Raw genomic sequence first — 20,487 nt, 5'->3', positions numbered from 1 at the left:
ATCGCAGGGGCATTTAATGCAAAGGTGGCCTGACACCTTTATCCTGACGCGCGCCCTCCAGTCGACAGAGCCGAAGTGACCGTAGTCACTTCGCCGCTCCACTGACCGGTCTGACAAGAGGACAGCGCCGCCTGCGCCGCTCCGACTGTTGTGCCACTCGACCGAGTGAGGCTGACAAGCAGCCAGGCCCGGCCTCAGGCGCCATAGGAAACTCTGCTCCGCCCGACCCCAGGGCTCGGACTCGGGCTCAGCCCCTGAAGACGACGAACTCCGCTCCACCCGACCCCAGGGCTCGGACTCGGGCTCAGCCCCTGAACACGACGAACTTCGCTCCGCCCGACCCCAGGGCTCGGACTCTAGCTCAGCCCCGGAAGACGACGAACTCCGCTTCGCCCGACCCCAGGGCTCGGACTCGACCTCGGCCTCGAAAGACAGACTCGACCTCGACCTCGGAGGAGCCTCCACGCCCAACCCAGGGCACGGACCGACCACGTCAACAGGAGGCGCCATCATTACCCTACCCCAAGCTGACTCAGACTACGGGGAACAAGACCGGCGTCCCATCTGGCTCGCTCCGCCAGACAAGTAATGATGGCGCCCCACACGCTCCATGACGACGGCGGCTCTCAGCCCCCTTACGGAAGCAAGAGGACGTCAGCAAGGACTCGACAGCCCCGACAGTTGTCCTTCCGCCAGGCTCCAGCGCTCCTCCGACGGCCACGACATCACACGAACCGGGTGCCAAAACCTCTCCGGCTGCCACGATGGCATGTACTTAGGGCGCTAGCTCTCCTCCGCTAGACACGTTAGCACACTGCTACACCCCCATTGTACACCTGGATCCTCTCCTTGCGCCTATAAAAGGAAGGACTAGGGCCCTCTTACAGAGGGTTGGCCGCGCGGGGAAGGACGGGACGTCGCTCGCGTGAGGCCGCTCGCTCCCTCCCGCGTGGACGCTTGTAACCCCCTACTGCAAGCGCACTCGACCTGGGCACGGGACAAACACGAAGGCTGCGGGATTTCCACCTCTCACGCCCATCTCCCTCCGGCTGCCTTCCCCCTTCGCGCTCCGTCTCGCGCCGACCCATCTGGGCTGGGGCACGCGGCGACAGTTTACTCGTCGGTCCAGGGACCCCCGGGTTTCGAAACGCCGACAAGAGTGTTTGGTAGAAATTCAGCAGATTTATTTGAAACTTTAAAACGTTTTTGGTAGCCAAACGCACCAAGTTAACTTGGTAGCATAGTGGCACGTGTCTTTCTCCCTATAATATAAATAATAACTAGGAGAAGTTTAATAACTCGCTCCTCTATTATTTTGAAACACAATATAAACGCACATATGTACACACGAAATATGAAAATTCTAGAGCAGACAGTTTTTGAGATTGAAGAAATTATCACAAGCACATCGTTGTCGACAAAATGACACCTAACTTAAAAATTACATATAACATTAAAAGAACAATGCTTTGTTTGGATGTCGATATTAGAGGGTATAGAATTGAATTGCATTGAATATCAAATCAACCATGGTATTAAAATAAGATGCAATTGCAATTCTATTGTTTGAATGTCATTGTATTGAAGTTTAGAATTTGGTGGCCTAATTTCACGCAATACGGGGGTGTGGCGCTCTGTATTGGAAGATGTAGTTTCTAGTTATAGTCTAATACCACGGAACTGACTCTCTGATTATAAATCTTAATTTTATATGCAACTAAACGATAGAATTTGAAAAGCCGGTTCTAGTTTCCAATTTTGTATATCAATTTCTACATCTAAAGGTGGTATAAAATAATTTAGTGCTAAAATAAACTAAAAATGGTATAGTCAATATTCGTGCTCAGACGTATTGTCTCATTGTGGGTGCCGCTGATAAGATAAGCTGGCGTTGGCATGTGTGCCAATCAGCGCTGCAACATGGGAGAAAACAATGCAACAACGACACCCTGGTTGAGCAGCAGTAGTACTGTAACATATGCGCTTAGATCTCGAAATCCCATCCATTTGCATATGTTAAATTGAAATATGTAGGATTCTTGTCAATTACGGAAGATGTGAGTTGCATATGTCGTCGTGGGTTGCGCGTCTAATTATGCCATCCAGGTGTTGCATATCTAGCGGTTTTAAAAATAGAGGAAGGACATGCTAGTAATCATGTGTTAAAAAACCTAGAAACTGGTTTCTTAAAAACTAGGTTTCGAACACCCGCACTCATTTTTTTCTTCATAAACCAGTTTATAGAAGCTGAAAATAAAAACTAGTTTTTAAAAAACTAGTGTATTTCCAAACAGACCCTTGGTCGTCAATAAATACAGTCCGATCTTTTGTAGTTTATGATTTAGAGAATCATCCTATTTCTTGAATTTAGTGAAATAATTTTGTTTCTCATGTAAACCCTAATTGTTAGCGTATTTTAAAGAATGAGATGATAATGACTACTTTATTCTGTTTCCAAAAAAAAAACTAAAGAGTGGATTCATGATAAGATAATGGAACACATCAATTAGTCCCTTCAACGAACCATACAAACCAAACATCCCCTTCAACGAAACTGACGCCAATGGCGACCGACACGCCTGGTTGCGTATGCTATTTCAGGTACCTGAAGAGAAAGAAGCCTAGGAGTAAGTACATGGTTGCGCACAGTTTTTCTAAACGTAACAAGCCAAACGCTTCTTCGATAGCTGAACATACCAACCGTCGTAGGCTCGCAGCTAGACATCCCGTGGTAGTATTAGCAGGATAATGATAAGAAAGAATAAACAGTGGAGAAGGAGGAACAGCGCAGCCCCGGCCGGTGCGTTTGGGTCTTCCGGGCGTCAGAAGAGCCAAGTAAGGCCTTGTTCGTTTCCGTCGGATTACACCCGGAATCGTTCCAGCTAATCAAAGTTTGTATAAATTAGAGAAACAATCCGGCCAGGAATCATTCCGACCCACCAATCCGGTAGAAACGAACAAGGCCTAAGCAGTAGCCAAGCACTCACCGGCGGCGGGCGGCCCCCGACCGATCGCGCCCGTGGAGGGGCGCCGTTACGTTCGTTACCGGCGGCGCCGGGTTTCCGAACGCGGGGCGCAACCACCTTGCGTTTTGGTGTCGAGAAGAGGAAGACAACTCAGGCTGCATTTTTCTTTCTTTTTTTAATGGTATATGGCATACCTTACCTCACCGAACCAAACAAAGACTGCAATCACCCAGCGCGGCTGCCATTTCGTTTGCATTAGCGTTATCGTTCGTCGAACCAAACACGTCGTATGTGTGGTCGGACGGGATTCGAATTCGACCCATGCTTCTACTACTACTATAGCAGAAGAGCGACGAAGCGTCTGCAGTCTGCACACGACATATGCCTTCATTGCGTACATAGTACGACACAGAAGTGTGTGTGTGGGGGGGGGGGATCTTCCGTACGTCGCAGCGCACGCAGATCGAACGGCAGCGGCAGCCGCCCGGGATGGAGGACACGCCGCGCCTGCTTCCGGACGACGTTCTCGCGGATGTTCTAGCCCGCCTGGCGCCGCGTCGCCCTGCGTCCGCAGGCAGGGCGTGGCGCGCCGTCGTGGACGTCCGTTGCCGCAAGCACCAAACCGGTTGATAAACTCTGTTAACCGATCGATTTTTATCGGTAATCGGTCTCGCCCGGTTTGGCCGTATCATTTAAATTTGGAGTGTTTTATAAATTTTGAATAAATTTGATGTCAATTTTTTTATGAATACTATGAATTATTTTAAGACTTTTCATTGAAACCAAACTTGAAAACACGCTATGGATTTCAAACTAAAAATCAAATAAGTTTCAAAAAAATTTAAAACCATCAATTTTGCCTATTAGTCGTCCCTTGGTAGTCGATTAATCGGTCCCACGTAGAGATAAACCGATGTCATCTAGTAGCTAGGGTTTGAGGATTTTATTCCTTTTAACTTCAAATCTTTTAACTTGTGGTAACATTTGTGCCATCTTGTGTCCAGATTTTGTGACCTCAATATACTTTATTTGCCAAATGACACGTGGTTCGATTTTCTTCACACGTGCTACCGATTTATCGATTCAATGAACGATAGTGGCAAGCGATGATGAGACTGATAGTGGTAATAAAAGTCCACAATACTAAGAGTCTACCGATATCAGTTCAACGATGTATTCTGATGATGCAAATGGTGGTGCTGACGATAGCGGTGTTGGTCATCTCTACTTCTCTATGTGAATTATCCGTTTCATGAGGTGACATCAACCAATGAGGTAGGTGTACCAATGGAAGGAGTCTGGATACTACCAAATATTGATGAAGTCGTGGAGCACGGCTTCTACGTGCACCCATCAGACTTGAGCAGAGTACAAGTAAGTTCTCTTGGTGTACACACTTCTTTTGCAGCATTTTGCAGCAGTCTCCCAGAATTTAAGCCAGTAAGTCCCCTTGAGAATAACCTGCATAACTAAAGGTATATGTTTTCATTAAATTCAATATAATTGCGGCATAACCAAATTAACCAGAACTATGACAGCTACCCCAATTATAATTTGTTTCTTATGAGCAATTTCTTTGCTACTTTACCATGTCTCTATAATATGATTAATATTATTAGATTTATCTATATTTAGAGCAATAAAAATAACTCTCCAGACCGCTGTAGCCAAATAACATTCGAAGAATGGCAAATGCTTTTGACGAATCATGAAATTGATTTGGGGATGGAATAATTTCAAGAGCCCACGCAGGCCGTTGAGTGCAATCTGTTCGGAGCAGATAAGATGGGCGCCAAGCCCACGAGCCGAAGTTATCAAACGCAGCACTCGCCAGTCGCCACCCCGATGCTACTGGTGCGCGCCCCGCCGTCTCCCGCGCCGCTCTCGGCGGCGGCCAATTTCCCGGCTGATCTGGAGCGCCCCCTTCGCCTTCGCGGTCTGTCCTCTTCCCGTGCCGGCGTTACTACGGCCACTGCCACGGCGAAGCCGGCGGCTTCCTCCCTGGGCGGGCAAAAGCGCAAGCAGGTGACGAGCGTGGCGAACCCGCTGGTGAAGCACTGCGTCAAGCTCCGGCTCTCCGCCGCGTACCGACGCTCCTGCCGCCGCCTCCTCCTCGTCGGCCTCGCGCCTATCCTGTACTCTGCAGCTCCAGGCCCGTGTCATCCTACCTGTCCCGCCAGTCTTCTCTTCCTAAACCTGTGCTTCTGCCCCTTGCTACAGGGAGGTGTGTAGTTTTGAGCTCGAAGCCATCGATTACTTGCTTCTCCTGGACGGCGTAGAGGCCCCAGAGGCGCTGCGCGAGTTCTCTGGTGATATATTGTATGTCAGCGCCGCGGTGATGAAGAAGGTGTCCGGGATGCAGTCGGTTGATTCCACCGAGGCGGTTGCTGTCATGCACATGCCTAACCATTTCCGCGATCTCGGGAGCCATCAGGATGGGGATGCTCTTGATGGTTTGTTCAGTTATCCAAAGAGGATTCTAGTCCTTGATGGGATTCAGGTGAGGATATGCAGTACCCACCACCAAGTCCACCATTGTGCAGACATGATTGCTGTCATTCTTTATGCAGTAGAATGCAAAGCATGATTCAATCCATGTACATTGTTTTTATTTGAAGCAGATGTAGATATGCACATTTACATGTACTGAATTTCATGCAATGCGCGTCTCATGTTAACCATGGTTCACCTACCTTGCAGGATCCTGGCAACCTTGGAACACTGATAAGATCAGCTTGTGCATTCAAATGGGTATGCCATATTCTTTCCTTAAGGTCACTTGTTGGAGTATGTCAGACAGTACTACTGCTGCATCACATAATGTTAAATAATATATTTCTGCTTTGCCTGAGAGTTTTGGGAATGCCACTTATCATCGGGATGTGACACGATCAAAAGATAGAGGGCGTAGACCAGGGACCGATGCATTGGGGCATCGACACGGCTGTGAGCACACACACGATGTAGAAAGGTTTGGACTGCCTGAGCATAATATCCTATGTCCTTTGTATGTTTAATGTATAGATGCAAGTGTGGACAATGTTTACACACTCAGGTGATGTTTGAGCTAGCGAGTGGGCAGAGCCCTATCTGCCCTTGCAATGTCTACTGCCAAGCCGAGCGAGAGAGCTTAGATTCAAGCGAGAGCCCTTATTATGTGCTAACTCCTAGCTGTTGTGTCCAAGTGAGCTTTTGGCCCTTGAACTTGAACCCAAGACCAAAAAGCCTGATCAGAAGCCAAAAGGCTAAGCCAAAGAGTGAGGCCCTTTTGTATGTTGCTCTACACCTCCCTTTTATAGCACAATGGAGGAGAGAGAGTTGCATCCCTGCACGGATTGTGGGCCCTACCTAGTAGAGATCCAACTACTATCTTGTCGTAGTTGTTGTACCGTATGAGGAGCATGCCTCCGATACGTCACAACGGCCAGTGTGACATGGCACATGTAGGTATGGTGCCCAAGGCGTCGAGCACGTCGTAGTTGGTAGTTGTTGAAGGCTGACACACTGCATAGTCCTTTAGGATACACCTGCAACCTGAGGCGTAGCAACAATGTTGCCTTTGACCGCTACGTCACCTTTCACAATAAATACGATGGATGGAAGCCTTATCTTAATTGCTTGGCTTCATGTGCGCCGACTTGGTTGAGATGCTTGTGGTCCTGGGGCCATGCCGCTAGAGGGTCGTTCTTCCCCTCGGGTCGCCTTGGGAGTGCGGGGATCCTTTGTAAGCCCCTTGGCTTGTAGGGCTTCGAGGCCTAGCCCGGCATGGGGTTTGGCCCCTTGGGTGCAGGGCCCCGGGAATGCTAGGATGGCTCCGAGTCAGGCCCTCTGTGGGTTCGTATTCTGTCGATGAAGTTATGAAGGGCGTTTTGCCAGCATCCTAGGGTATGTTTTTACCCAGACGTTGACAGTGCCCCCCATGCCACCGTAGGCCCAAGGAGGCTTGTATGTGGTATCATCTTTATGCAAACGTCTGATAGAACGAGTTTGCCATGCGAGGGGGGGGGGGCAATGTCTGCTTCAACCTGCCTGCACTAGCGGCCAATGTGTCAGGCAACAGTCATGCCATATGACTTCCGAGTTATAAGGGTCGTGCAACGCTTCTGGTGTTGTGTTCGGTAGTTGTAAGAGGGAGAGAAGGGCGCTTTATATCTTGGGTGTGTGGTCCCATCTTTTTTCCTTCACTACTTTGCGCAATTCGCCGCACTTGCCATCAAGTTCTCTCTCCCCCCTATAACTTTTGCCAACCAACCGTAGTCGTCCCATCCCCCTGATCCATTGTGACGTCGTGGCGGCCACCTCCCCATTGGACTCGCTATCGAGCACGCGGGTCTTGAACCAAGAGGGGTTGGAAAAGGTGTGTCGGCTCCTCGAGTGGATCTCACCGCTAGCCTCTAACAACGTGCGAGCAACGATGATTCCACCGCGCATGCCTCAAGAGGTGCGAGGGAGTAGATCTTCTACTCCACGATAGTGGGGATGAACTTCTCATTGTCGCAATTCTCCCCCTGTATCCTGGAGTTCTATGGCGTCCAAATCGGGCACCTCACCTCAACTGCATCCTTGCCATGTTATCATTTTCCTACCTGTGTGAGGCATTCGTGGGGGTGAGACCTTCCGTGGTGTTGTTCCATCACTTATTTGTCCATTGGGTGCCGAGTAGTGAAAACTTGTTCGGGGGATAGTACTTCAAGCTCCGCTCAAGGCCGAAGTCTCGGATGGCATACAACTCGCTCGACCTCATTGGCAAGTGGGAGCACTGAAGGGCGGCGTGGATGTACATCACCATCGCCACCAAAGCCTACATGGAGGTGCCAACAGGGAGATGACATGCAAGAAGACCTGATGGGAGTTGCCAAAGATGGACGCGATGTGGGAGCCGATACTGAGGAGGATCACCCAATTCATTGATGTTGTGTTGACATCCAACAATGCTCACACACTTCACGCTGTGGCTGATCGCCTCGCTTGAGGAGCACGCGAGGGCGATGTGGAGCTACTCTGGCATCTAAGGCCTGCTGCTAGTCCAACGGGGAACCCACTTAGAGCTCCCTGCCAGGGTTGTGGCAGGGATCGCGAAGGCCTTCGACGGGTCGTTTGAAAACATGTTGTCGAAACCAGTGGAGGTCTTCGTGTTGTTCGAAGACGAGGCAACACTTCGACACACGACGAGGCATATGCTGAGCTATGGCACTACCTAGCTGATGGGGCGACTGTTGTTCCCTGCCAGTTCAATGGCCTCTGGGGACCAATCTGATGGGCCATCGCAGGGGACTGAAGACATCCGCCAACGGGGACGTCGACAGGAAGGGAAAGGAGGTGGCTTCCCGACATTAGGCGCCAAGGGATTGAGGAGGAGGGCCTCCACAACGTTTAGAGATCCGTCAGGGACATCACAGAAGTCAAATTGCCATCATGTCTGTTGTGATGTCTAGTGTTGAGATGGGCTACCAAGCTTAGAGGCCACCTCAACAGTGCTTCACAGTAAGGCTAGGGGAGTGGCACACACCGAAGGACAACAATCTCCCAATGCTCGTGGAGGTGTCTGCCATGAGACTCCTTGGATGTTATACACGCTAGAAGGATCACACAAAGGGGTCACCAGACTGGACCGATTGAGGAAGTTGTTCGGGCAACACTAGAAAAGGAGGGTTAGTCTGATCCGACCCTTGCTAGACCGGGCAAGGTCGTCGTGCTGCCTATGACGTGGCAAATCATTAAAATTATTTGAGCCTGTGTCTGAGGCCACCGCTCCATCAACTGGGTGTCCTGGTTTAGGCATGTTGATGTGGCACAACAAAGCACATCTACGCTACCTGACGCATCAAATATCGTCTGAATGCGACACCATGGTACCAAAAGTACTAGAGAAAATCGAAGACAGCGAGATAGAGGTGCGTAGGCCTGGGACCATTGGATCAGGGTGGAGACATGGCGGTGAGCACATATGTTGTAGACAGGTTTGGGCTGCCAGAGCGTAATACTGCACGACCTCCATATGGTTTATGTTTAGATGCAAATATAGGTAGTCTTTACATGCCCAGATGATGTCTGAGCTAGCGAGTAAGGAGATCCCTAACTGCCCTTGCAATGTCTATGGCCGAGACGAGCGAGAAACCTCAGACTTAAGCGAGAGCTCTTACTAAGTGAATGAGACATACCACAGTGACAGTTATCGTGCCCACACCGTGAGGACGACATAGTTGGTAGCTGCTGAAGGACCATGCACTACATAGTCCTTTCGAATACACATGAGGCATGACTACAATGTCGCCTTTAAATGCTACTTCGCCTCTCATAATAGATATTATGGATGGAAGTCTTATCTTAATTGCTCGGCACCACGTACACTGACATGGTCAGGGGCGTTTGTGGTGCCGGGGCTGTCCCGTCCGCGGGGTGGGTGGGGGGGGGGTCCTGGGGAGTGTTGTGGGAATCTTGTGTAAGCCCCTCGGCTTGTAGGGCCTCGGGTCTGGCCTCACATGGGGGTTTGGCCGGCGTAGGGCCTCGAGAATGCCAGGCTGGTGTTGAGCCAGACCTTTGCGGGTCCGTGTTATGCCGATGAAGTCCTGAAGGGCGTTTTATTAACATTCGGGGGTATACCTTTCCCTAGATGCTGACACCACTAAATTTCATTATGCTCTAGTGCTCCTTTGCTAACAGAGCAATTGATTCTGCTCTTATGTAAGATAGGGATGAGTGTCCTTACCTTATTTCATTGTACTCAAGATTTATTTTATTGGACGCACAATACATGGTTTGTTGTATTAGCTATCTCCGGTTGACAAAATCAAACACTCAAGTAATTTGCTGTTCCAACTTTGCACTTCTAACAACCTCTAATCCCAAATGCAATCAGGATGGAGTATTCCTTCTTCCGGCTTGTTGTGATCCTTTCAATGAAAAGGCTATTCGAGCAGCTCGTGGAGCCTCTTTGCAGCTTCCTATTGTCTCTGGTACGTGGCATGACCTGCATGCATTGGTGACAAAGTATCGTATGAAGATGATGGCAGGGCATCCAGAAAGTAGCAGTGATGCATCCAAAGAAACCTACTCGCTGTCCAACGAACTAGCTGATTCACTGTTGAATGAGTCTCTGTGCTTAGTGTTAGGAAGTGAGGGCAATGGTCTCTCTGCAGAGACCCTCCAGGCATGTGAGCTTGTAAACATTCCAATGGAAGGTACTTTTGAATCTCTGAATGTTTCAGTTGCAGGTGGTATATTTTTGTTCATGTTACAACCCAAAGGTCAAATAGACAGAACTTCAACCCCTTAGATTTGCGTCTGTTATTCTGTTTCTTTTGCTGTTATCTTGTTAACTTTTCTTTGTTTTCATTTCTCTGGTTGTTGGTTTCTATGTTTACCGTTAATGCTGATTCAAAGTAAAGGAACATTTTGTTTAATCCAGTTTACCTTTTGAGTGATGAGAAACATAACGTAAAGAAAAATGAATCTGATGACCTGTTACTCATGGAACTTCTTACTAATTACTATGATAGCATGGTGTAGTTTCACTGGCTCTTTAATAAATGAAGAATTCTGGGAGTATTGATTGATTATTAACACTCTGATGAGACTGTCTGGCATTACATAGAATACAGAAATGGTTAGAGGCTTAAAGCGTAATGGTTAAGGTTTCCGAGTATTATATCAAGGAGAGATCGAAACATGGTGCCGGCCAAGAAAACCCCCGAACCCTGGCCCTCATCACTAATGGGCCGATCAACTGCCCATTCTGCAACGGTCCAGCCAGAGGGCGGCGCACAGGATATCGATCCCCGAGAGGGGCGGGGCACAGCGAGGGGATTTTTTAACCAAACCCGAAATTCGCCCCTGAGGGGGATTGAATCCGGGACCTGGAGGTGCTACTCCGAAGCCTTAACCATTACGTTAGAGGCCCTTTCGCATTCACATAGCTGAAAGGCTGGCATGGTATCGTAGATACACCATACACGCCTTCTCAGTTGGGTTTTTGTTAATGTCAAATGTATCTACATAACATGACCTGGTATCATGCCTGCACCACAATGACATCTTTCACATGATTTATTACAAGATCTTCCATGATCCACCACTGCTGACCTGATATGGTGCTGCCCTAAAATAAAACACACTATCAACTTCTATTGGTGTCATTTCAACTTACTTTGGCCTTAGTTAGTTGGTGCTCAGAAGGAATGCTTTTAGGTGAAAGCTTGTTTTGTTAGCAGGTAAAAGCATCCTGACTCATAAGCAATCTGGATTTGCTATGGTAATAGATGTGTGCTTCTACATGTCTGTCGCTCACTGAAAATGGTAGTGCTCCTTTTTATTCATATCTTCTTTTGGTAGATCAACATCTTTCAAGTGGTCTTGTTTGGCCAATTGATATAGAGTTTTTTGTGCATATACAATTGTTATTATGCCCTTTTTTTTATACTTGAATAGTTATTGTTTATATATTTTCATGGTAAATAGTATGACCACTCAGTTTCAACTTCTCCTTGGTCTCTTTAATTTTTTTGTTCATTTGGAGTTTATCTACACAATCTGAAGAAACATTCTTTGGTGGTTGGTGGCATGGACAAATGGCATGATCAGTGGCCAAGTGCTGCAAGGGCTGAATTCCATTGTCAGGTGGATCACCATATCTACATTGTGCTCTTTTGCTGGCCACTGAGGAGATGAAATATTGGAGTTTGGCAGGAGCTAAGGGAATAGGAGATTTCGTTTCTAACTAGCCCTTTCATAGATGCTTAGGTGTTTGAGGTCGAGGTTGTGTCCTATTGGGTTGGCATATATATAGTTTTTTCTTCTTTAATTAATACAGCGATATGCAATTCCCTTGCGTGTTCGAGAATGCATTTTTTTTCCTTTTTAAGTATTTGTTTGATTGCTTCAATGCTTTCTATTTATACACAATAAGTACAACAGATTTGTATATGGTGGTGGTAAACTGCCCATCTTACACTTCTTTCATTTTTGAAGAAATGCTATTGTATTGTCATAATATTGACAATTAATGTTTTTAAATCCCTTTCTTGTCTCGGGAACTATTTGAATGGCAATGAGAACTGCTAGTGCATTTCTTGTCTTGTCTGCTGCAACTGGAAACAAATAGCCCTTTCTCTTACTTGTATAGAGGACATGCCCTATGTTTGGTATGCTGAGCTACCACCCACTAGGGTGTCTAGGTACAAGTAATCAAACACATATTTATACACAACATGTACTGTACTGAAAGATTATAGAGTCTGCCACATAGCTACATCACAGCATCCCCATGACTTTGCCTCCAAAGTACTAATGGGATCTGTGCTGACACCTGACAAGGGCATCCTTATGTAAGCAAAGATAAAGCAAAGTTTGATCCATGCGCTGGCTTGCACTGCATAACATCAAAGTGTTGGATAAAGCAACAAAACACTACTTGTGGTTGTTATCTGAACAAACCATTCTGGGAACATGACTCTCTACTGCTTTACTGCTGTGTCGGTTTGCTTTTTATCTATTAGTATTTAAACAGGTTGTTCAGATTCTGTCTTAGGTGATTCAAGCACTAGTTAGTAACATCCTCAACAAGTTAGCCATTAGGAAACTCATTGCAAACCTTACACAGTTCCGCTTTCTTTCATAATAATGGATTCAAATGGTTTAGGTGTTTAGCTTATACTTATATATTCCAATACTGTTTATGACTTACATAATCTAAAAGAATGACTGAGACTTTGAAGATTTGCTTATCCCAAACAAATACTAGTTACCTAAGGCCATTTGTATGTCACTCTCCCTGTTCCAAAGTATAGATCATTTCGGTTTTTTAGGTATGCAGCTTTTGCTATGTACATGAATATATAGTTGAAAAGCCAAAACAATCTCCACTGGGAATGGAGTATTTCCAGCTTTAGGGCTAGTTTGGGAACCCCATTTTTCTAAGGGATTTCTATTTTCCTAAGGGAAATTAGTTCATTTTCCCTTGGAAAAATAGAAATCCCTTGGGAAATTGAGTTCCCAACCTAACCCTTATTGGTGAAATATGAGGAAAGACACAAGGAAAAGTGGTAATAGTTTCAGCATGTTTGGTTTGCGGCACGAGGTCACCTGGAATGATCTGATCCTAGAACCAAAGCTGACAACGCTGTTTGGTTTTCAGCTTGGAACTGCACCACCCATCAGGTGCTTTCAAGGAGAGTTAATCGTAAAAGGACTTGAAGTACAAAGACACTCCGTAAAAAAGTGCTGGACCAACCCATTCTATGCTGGTAGGTTCAGCGGATGCCACATGAGTTCTTCTGTCAAACCAAACACCCTGTTTGTATTTCTTGTTTGTTCCTGATCTTTTTTTTGTTCAGTTAAATTTAAGAGAAAGAAAAGAAAGTTTATATTTGCCTCAACTATTTAGTCATTGTGGGCTGAATTCTATAGGACGATGTAGCCTTTCAAAACTTGACTTCTAGAAAGAATATATGTAGTGATTGTAGTTGCATCTGTAATAGTTCTTAATTCTTGAGCTGACCAGACTTAGTACACGCAAGCAAGATCCTATACAAGGTGGTAAGACAAAATTTGTCAGCTTCCATTTCTCCTAATGCTTTTTGTTAGTGATTCTAATGTCATTGTGCATAAATCCCTCGTCATTTTTTCCTGTGATAGTGACAGCCCTTATTTCCAAATTATGCTTGTTTGGTGATTAGCTGCCACTGGAACATCAGCTACTTGTTTCAGAGCTAAACTTGTACAGTTCCCTGCCTCCTACTCAAGTGTAGTTTTCCCTGTTGAAATGATCGTGCGTTTTCAACTTGGATCTCACATGTGCACAAGTACAAACCGAGAGCAGTGATGGGCCAATCATATTCAGGTACGTAAATAAAATATCTACTAGGCTTTGGCATGTCGTCACAGCTACAGTTCATTCTTATTAAAAAATAGTAGGGGACCTAGATGCTTCAGATCGTGCTGCTTCATTATTCATGTCTCTATATGTAGATGTAGGCCTTTATTTATGAAAGAAGTTTTCATGCGTATAGCACTCGTTATCTTAACCAACATTATCACTCTGCCTATGCCAATATAGGCAAGTTGTTGTTGTCGTGTCCAGTGGCCAGCGCGCGACGGTGCATGTTTTCTCGTGAAACTGTGTAGGTATCTTTGCCCTGTCAATGCCAATGCCCATGGACTCATACAATTGCCTTTCTGACTCTGAATCACGCAGGTTTGGTGTTCCTGCAACGCATGCCATTGCTTTCGGTCCTTTTGGTGTTTTGCAGTGTGCTGGAAAGGGATTGGGTTTGGTGGTGTTGATAGATCTGTGATCATCTATATATAATAGCATTGGGTGGCCACTGATTGGTGCATCACTCAGCTGAATTAAGCACTGCCAGGCTGGTGAGTGTTTACTCTCTCGGCTTCTCTTTGGGAAGTAGCAATCGGATCGCGTAAAGAAAGCTGAGTTGTTGCGGCCTCTGTCGCAGCTGCATACGCGCAATGCATACAATGAGCTGTATGCTGGTCGTCCAGAGAATTTGAGGGAATATTTCGCTTTATTTATTGGGGAGGGATTTTAGACTCAGAGAGAGTTGCCCATGTGGATGTCGGGCTTTATCATCTGCAGAAGCTCCTGGGATCCACTTGCTTTGCAGACTATTCGATAAGGGAAGGGACTCTGATTATTCGACAGGGAAAAGGAATTATGTTTCGTAGGAAGGAGATTAGAACTTAATTAGTTCGATTTATGCAGCAGGAATCTGGGTAAACTGTGCGTCATTCCAAATTAAAGCGAGGCTCTAGTGGGAAGGAGAAGGGAACTCATGTCGGTGGCTCTAAGTGGAAAGGAAACCAATGCAACTTGTCTGTCATATATAGAGTCATAGAGAAGATTATATTTACTCAGTTGTTTGTTTGGCCCACTAAACTGTCAGGGCTTCCAAAAGACTCTGGGTCTGTCAGCCTGCAACCATGTCCTGACCCATAGAAAAAAATAAATTTAAGTTTTGACAATTGTTCTTTGAATTTTTATGTAGATACGGCACAAGGTCAATATTTACTAGATTCACTATGAAACTTTATAAAATATATGATTATTGTCATTTAAGATAATACATTTGTATAGATATTGCCAGTGAAGAAACGACTTAAACTAACCTGCTTGGACATGTATGTGTTACCGGAAGATTTGGTGAAAGAATCTCGGTTCTAAATCGTCCCCTTGTCGACTGCAACATGCACTAGCTAAGAGAATAATTAAAGCTTGTATGCTCCGAATTGTACTTTGACAACAGCACCCAAGAAGTTGGGAAGATGCTCGACGCCATGGCAAGTTGCCAACCATAGCGAAGTGATCGGAGCGAGGACGAGGCAGGGCCCAGGGACCAGCCCGCGCATGCCAAATCCTTTTCTAGTACAACTGCTGCGGTACAATCCTACTAGTACTCGCTGTGGCGGTGCGTGCTCACTAACGCCAGAGGCAAGGCTGCTTTTGTTTTCTTTTTCTGTGCAGGAGGGAGGCAGCGGTGGGGCGCCCCGAGCCCCCTACTGCCCTACAGCTTTCAAACACATAAACTTCTACGGTAAGTTTGTAACCTATCCTAAATTTTGAAATGTACACAATATAATATAAAAGCTTTTATACTAAATTGGTTTAGTTCAGTCTATCCTAAAAATTTTCTGGCTCTCCCTTCTCGTGTTACCGTGTGCTCCGCCGTCCCAAAACGCACTGTCGTTTATCAGCGAAGTCAAATGTTTTATTTTTTTTACCAAATATATAAAAATATTAATATTAATAATAGATAGGTCATTAAATCTATTTATACAATAAATTTATTTTTATATAAAAACAGTACTAACATTTTTATAAATCTAGTTAAATATTAAAATGACCAATATAAATACCATAACGGCATTTATTTTAGGACGCGGTGAATACATTGCAGGAGTATTCTTTAATCCTTATTATCTCTTGCGAGTTGTCCACATCATGGTGCGGTGGATAGTATGTTCTTACAGTGCCTGCTGGCTTGACAGAAGTGACCATGAACGCTGAAGTTGTGTAAGTACAAGAAATGGTTTCACCGATTGCGGTTCCTTAATAATGGTTTCTGGCCTAATGGGCTAAGTGTAGACTGGTATTTTGGTTATGGGCTTATGCTCGTAAACATCTAAGTTTTTTTTTACCATGATTCTATTAATCATTATAGATGGTTAAATGGGCCAAGCTCGTCAGAGCGACAATGGGCCTACGGTCTATAGTGTCAATGCTGACATGGACATGGTCTAGAGCCATGCCTGAGGTTCGACCTGCAGTGTTGACACAAGCACAACACGATTAATGGACCGACATGACGTGATACAATTGGTTTTAGTTGTTGGATGGCCTAAGATAGATTTCATTAGTTGGATTCACTATATAAACATATATCTCATTAAATCCCTAGCTTCACCTCTCTCCCTTCTGGTTTCTTTAAGCACGACCACGTGTGGAACGATGGTGGCAATGCCATGGGCATACAACGATGACATGAGTGGCATATCGATCCCTGGTGTCGTGCATTGCGTCGGAGGCATGGGTGACGCACCTCGACCTTGCGCATGATAACGGTGGCGGTGATGTGTCCATGAGCTCTCGCGTAGTGATGACGATGCGCACAACAAAGATGGTTGTTGTTGGAAATAAAGTGGGTGTTTGGTTTGAGGAATCGCTCCATCCAAAATGAGGTGGTGCATCATAGGTCCATTCCTTAAATTTGGTGTGATGACCCAATTCCTCGTATTAGTACTAACTAACTAATTATGAGGAATGAGGTGGTGATGGATCAACTCATTCCATTTCACAAACCAAACAAAAAAAATGAGGAGTGAGAAGATAATAGACCAACCCATTCCTCAAACCAAACACCCTAAAACATTGGATGCTAGTTTAGTATGTTACTCATATGAGAAAAATAGCCTTTACATGTTTTATCATGATTGCTAACTTTGTTGCTTAGTTTGGTATGGTACTCATGTTAGGAAATCAACCTTTACGTGTTTGATTGTAGGACTACAATTTAATTTCCATGTAATCTCCTATTAAGCAAAGGAATAGATCCTAAAATAGTTGGCAAGCTTTACATCACCAAAACATGATTGTGTTCTTCTGAGTCACATGAGTTTATGTGTTACCTTGTCTAAAAGCTTGCTACGACAAAATTCTAAAGGGGACTGACATATGGCCTCGTGGGCTAGGTGTTGTGCCGTTGCAGAGGTGCACCTTCCTCTCAAGGCAGGCCATGCCACCACCGGAGGGGAGGAGGGTCACCACTGATAAGGGAAAGAGATATGTGCGCCAATGTTATGGCCTGTTCGGTTAGAGTCGACTAGATGAGATTGGAGAAGATTAAATCTCTTATAAAAATGGATCAATAGAATGGAATTTCTCTTTGATTCCCATGCTACCAAACAAGGCCTAAACATATACATGATCTGAAGAAAAGCCAGAGTCCCTAATGTTCCGAGTAGTTTCATGTGTTTCGAGTCACAAAGATATTGTCTCTTCTTTAGAAAGGGTTTCATGGTTCTAGTGACCTTTCTTTTTAATAAACTAGGTATATGCCCGTGCGTTGCAACGGGTGACATTTGTACACGCATAGATCATTGTTTAGTGATGTTATCAACTGATGGGTCACACTTGTGTATGCATAGGTCATTGTTTAGTGATGTTATCAACCGAATTCTGCGTGTCAGGTTGACACGCGAGGGAGATGGCATCGGGAGGCAGGCTCGGGGGCGGGGCATCGGGTGTGTGCGACCATGAATCGCGTCGGGAGGCAGGCTCGGGGGGCGGGAGGTGGCTAGAGGTCGTGGCATGCGGAGCGCTGCGCGATTGGAGCAAGAGACGGGGAAGAGCTAGAGGAGACCAGGCGTGGATGGTTTTGCCAAAAGTGTTGAGTGCATTTGTCGGAGATAGGAAAGGCAGAACCAGAGAGGGTCAGCCTACCCCTTACCTTCTTCATAGTAGTAAGTTAGGTACCTATACGTTGTTATGGACATACATATTCCTTGTTTAAATAAGAGTTATATAAACATGTTCCAACAGAATTTGCGAGTAAAGTTTGTTTGGTGTTTATACCTTTCCCTCGTGATCTTCTAGACTGCCTTCTTCATCGAGATAAGTAGAGATTGACATATCCTATTTGAATGTGAACCAATCCTATGATTCATTTACCAACTGTATTTTTATATGTGCCTGAAACGTTGTGGGTTCCACAACATTGTACAAGCTTGGCTATATTGGGCACCAACTATATATAAAGCTAGTTTATCCATGTCGGCTTATGTACAACTTTACATTCACAAGCTACATTTGTCTGAAAGAACCACGAAGCAAAAAAAAAGGAACAAAGCCTTTGATTTCCTCTAAAGCATGCAACAACCAAAATCTTATCTTCTAGCTATATGCCAACTGGTTGAACTTGAATTGATTGTCCCCAAAGCACGAGAGGCAGCCCTGCGTTTGGTCCTTGGGGTTCACGTCGCCGCCATTCGACGTGTCGATCGCCTCCACCAGGGACACCACCTCCGCCATCTCGGGACGCTTGTCCGGGTTTGTGTCCCAGCATCGGGTTTGTGTCCCAGCATTGCACGTTCGTTAGCGAGCTAGGACAACAATGCGATATCTCAGGCCTAAGGTTTTGTACAAAAGTTTATTTTGCCTTAGGCTTTCCATGACAAACATGGCAACAAGGAACGGGACAGAGACATGTCTTTGTTTTCACCTGGTGAACGAAAAGCTGAGATCAGGGTATGGCATGTTACAACAGTATATCTCCCACAGGTAGTTTCCAAAGTTGTACACGCCACACTTCCTATTGTAAGCGTGGCCATTGAGGACCTACATGCATATGCCAAAGTGCATAAGCATCTACATTTATACTGTGTTTTAGGAAAAAAGCATAAGACAATCTCTCCATCATAATCTTATGTTTTAAATGGAATCGCTATTACCCGCACTACTGCCAATTATAGGAGCACAAAATAAGGACCTCACAATATGATTTCCATGCAAAAGCGGAAAGGGAAAGTGCATAAAGCGGAAAGGGTGATACACGATGACCATGAAATCAAGAAAACCGATGCTTTATATAGTAGAAGAGAAGAGAAAAGGAAAGAATTATTTTATTGTCGTCAAACTTAATCTCTCCGTTTATAAACATTCAAGTTTAAAATTATACATCTGTAATGAAAGCATAACATTATGGAGTCATTTCCCACATCAATGCATTGTACATAAGATCACAAAACACAAACCTAGCCCTCGAAATCTCCTCTTGTATATCATGCAATCCTTCTCTTATAGCAGGTATCTGCTTGTTCTCAAATCTGATCTGCTCTGGCTCCCGGTACAATGACTGAACCTTCACAAATAACTCTTTGCGCAAAGCTTCGAACTCCATCTTTCATAACTTAGCACCAACACTTCTTTCATGCCACCCTTGATAATATCCTTGTATTCCATTTCATTATCAACACTAACTCTAGGAATGGTTTGTTTGGCAAGTATATGGATCTCATCTTCAATGACAAATAATTCTTGCCTAAGGCCATGAATATCCTCTAGCACAAGAGTATTATCAGCAACAATTCAATGAATCTCTTCACAACGAACTGCAAGTTTCTACTGGAAAGGGAGCAGAGGCATGGGTCCAGGAACTCCTCTAGCTAATGGATTTGACGAGGAATTTCTTTAGCCATTATTGCTCCAAAGTTGGCAGCCATGTGGTATTCTGATGGTGCCTGCAATGGTGTGGGTAGAAGAGGACACACAACATATGAATGAATGGATATGCTCGAATAACATGGGATAAAAAATTGAACTATCTTGAACAGTTAAAATGGCATAAGTATGTGACTGGAATTGGATATGGTAAATAGATTATCATTTCCAAACAAGCATGACTGCATTTCAGTACACAAAACAACATCATACGACATGATTGCACAAACACACCTAAGGTAAAAAGTGTAGGTATTTCACCAACCAACAATTAACTGATTAGCTCATTTAACATTTTGTGGCGACTTGCACTTAACTACACTTGGTCATCATGACAGACAACACCATGCTAATTGGGATGCACCTAAGAACTTCGGTAGAAAATGGAAACTAAGCCATGGGAAATTGAATTTATAAACATTCACGTTTTGATCTATGGTTCCCTTAATAGTAAGAACCAACTTTCATGTCGAACTATGGTTCCCTTTCCTTCTATACTAAGAATATAGCATCATTACTTTAATCTAATCAAATTTGTAGATAACCAGAAATAGGATCCATGAATAGCTCACTGAATATAACAAATGGGGAAACAAACCATTCCACTTTATTTTCATGCAGTAAAGAAGGATGTACATGACTAAGATAACAAAAAGTTATGATGTATAAACTGGACAATTAAATTTGTTTCAGGGTAGCTAGAATGCACCTTCCCACATCCAATTTTCCATCTCCAACGATGTGTCCAAAGAGTAAAGGAATTATCATTTTGCCAACTGATAAACCAAATTCACT

General features: G+C 44.9%; 1 protein-coding gene across 5 annotated transcripts; it reads left to right on the top strand.

Annotated features, from left to right (window-relative positions):
- The first annotated feature begins 4,689 nt into the window (after positions 1-4,689).
- Positions 4,690-14,893, top strand: LOC100193597 (spoU rRNA Methylase family protein). Of its 5 annotated transcripts, XR_556274.2 has the most exons (7): positions 4,695-5,101; positions 5,187-5,466; positions 5,667-5,717; positions 9,826-10,147; positions 13,099-13,803; positions 14,020-14,083; positions 14,158-14,893. XR_556274.2 is itself a non-coding variant. In XM_008654597.2 (5 exons), exons 1-5 carry the CDS (start codon positions 4,752-4,754, stop codon positions 13,155-13,157), a joined length of 1,062 nt encoding a protein of 353 aa, XP_008652819.1. In that variant the 5' UTR covers positions 4,695-4,751; the 3' UTR covers positions 13,158-14,893. The 5 variants fall into 5 exon arrangements, 3 of the variants coding, with proteins under 3 accessions (NP_001132172.1, XP_008652819.1, XP_008653113.1); XR_556248.2 differs by having other exon boundaries at positions 13,099-14,083; XM_008654597.2 differs by having other exon boundaries at positions 13,099-14,893.
- The last annotated feature ends 5,594 nt before the right edge of the window (positions 14,894-20,487 follow it).

Source organism: Zea mays, chromosome 1, assembly GCF_902167145.1.
Source record: "Zea mays cultivar B73 chromosome 1, Zm-B73-REFERENCE-NAM-5.0, whole genome shotgun sequence".
In the NCBI taxonomy this organism is placed as follows: Eukaryota; Viridiplantae; Streptophyta; class Magnoliopsida; order Poales; family Poaceae; genus Zea; species Zea mays.
This window is presented reverse-complemented; position numbering and strand designations above follow the sequence as displayed.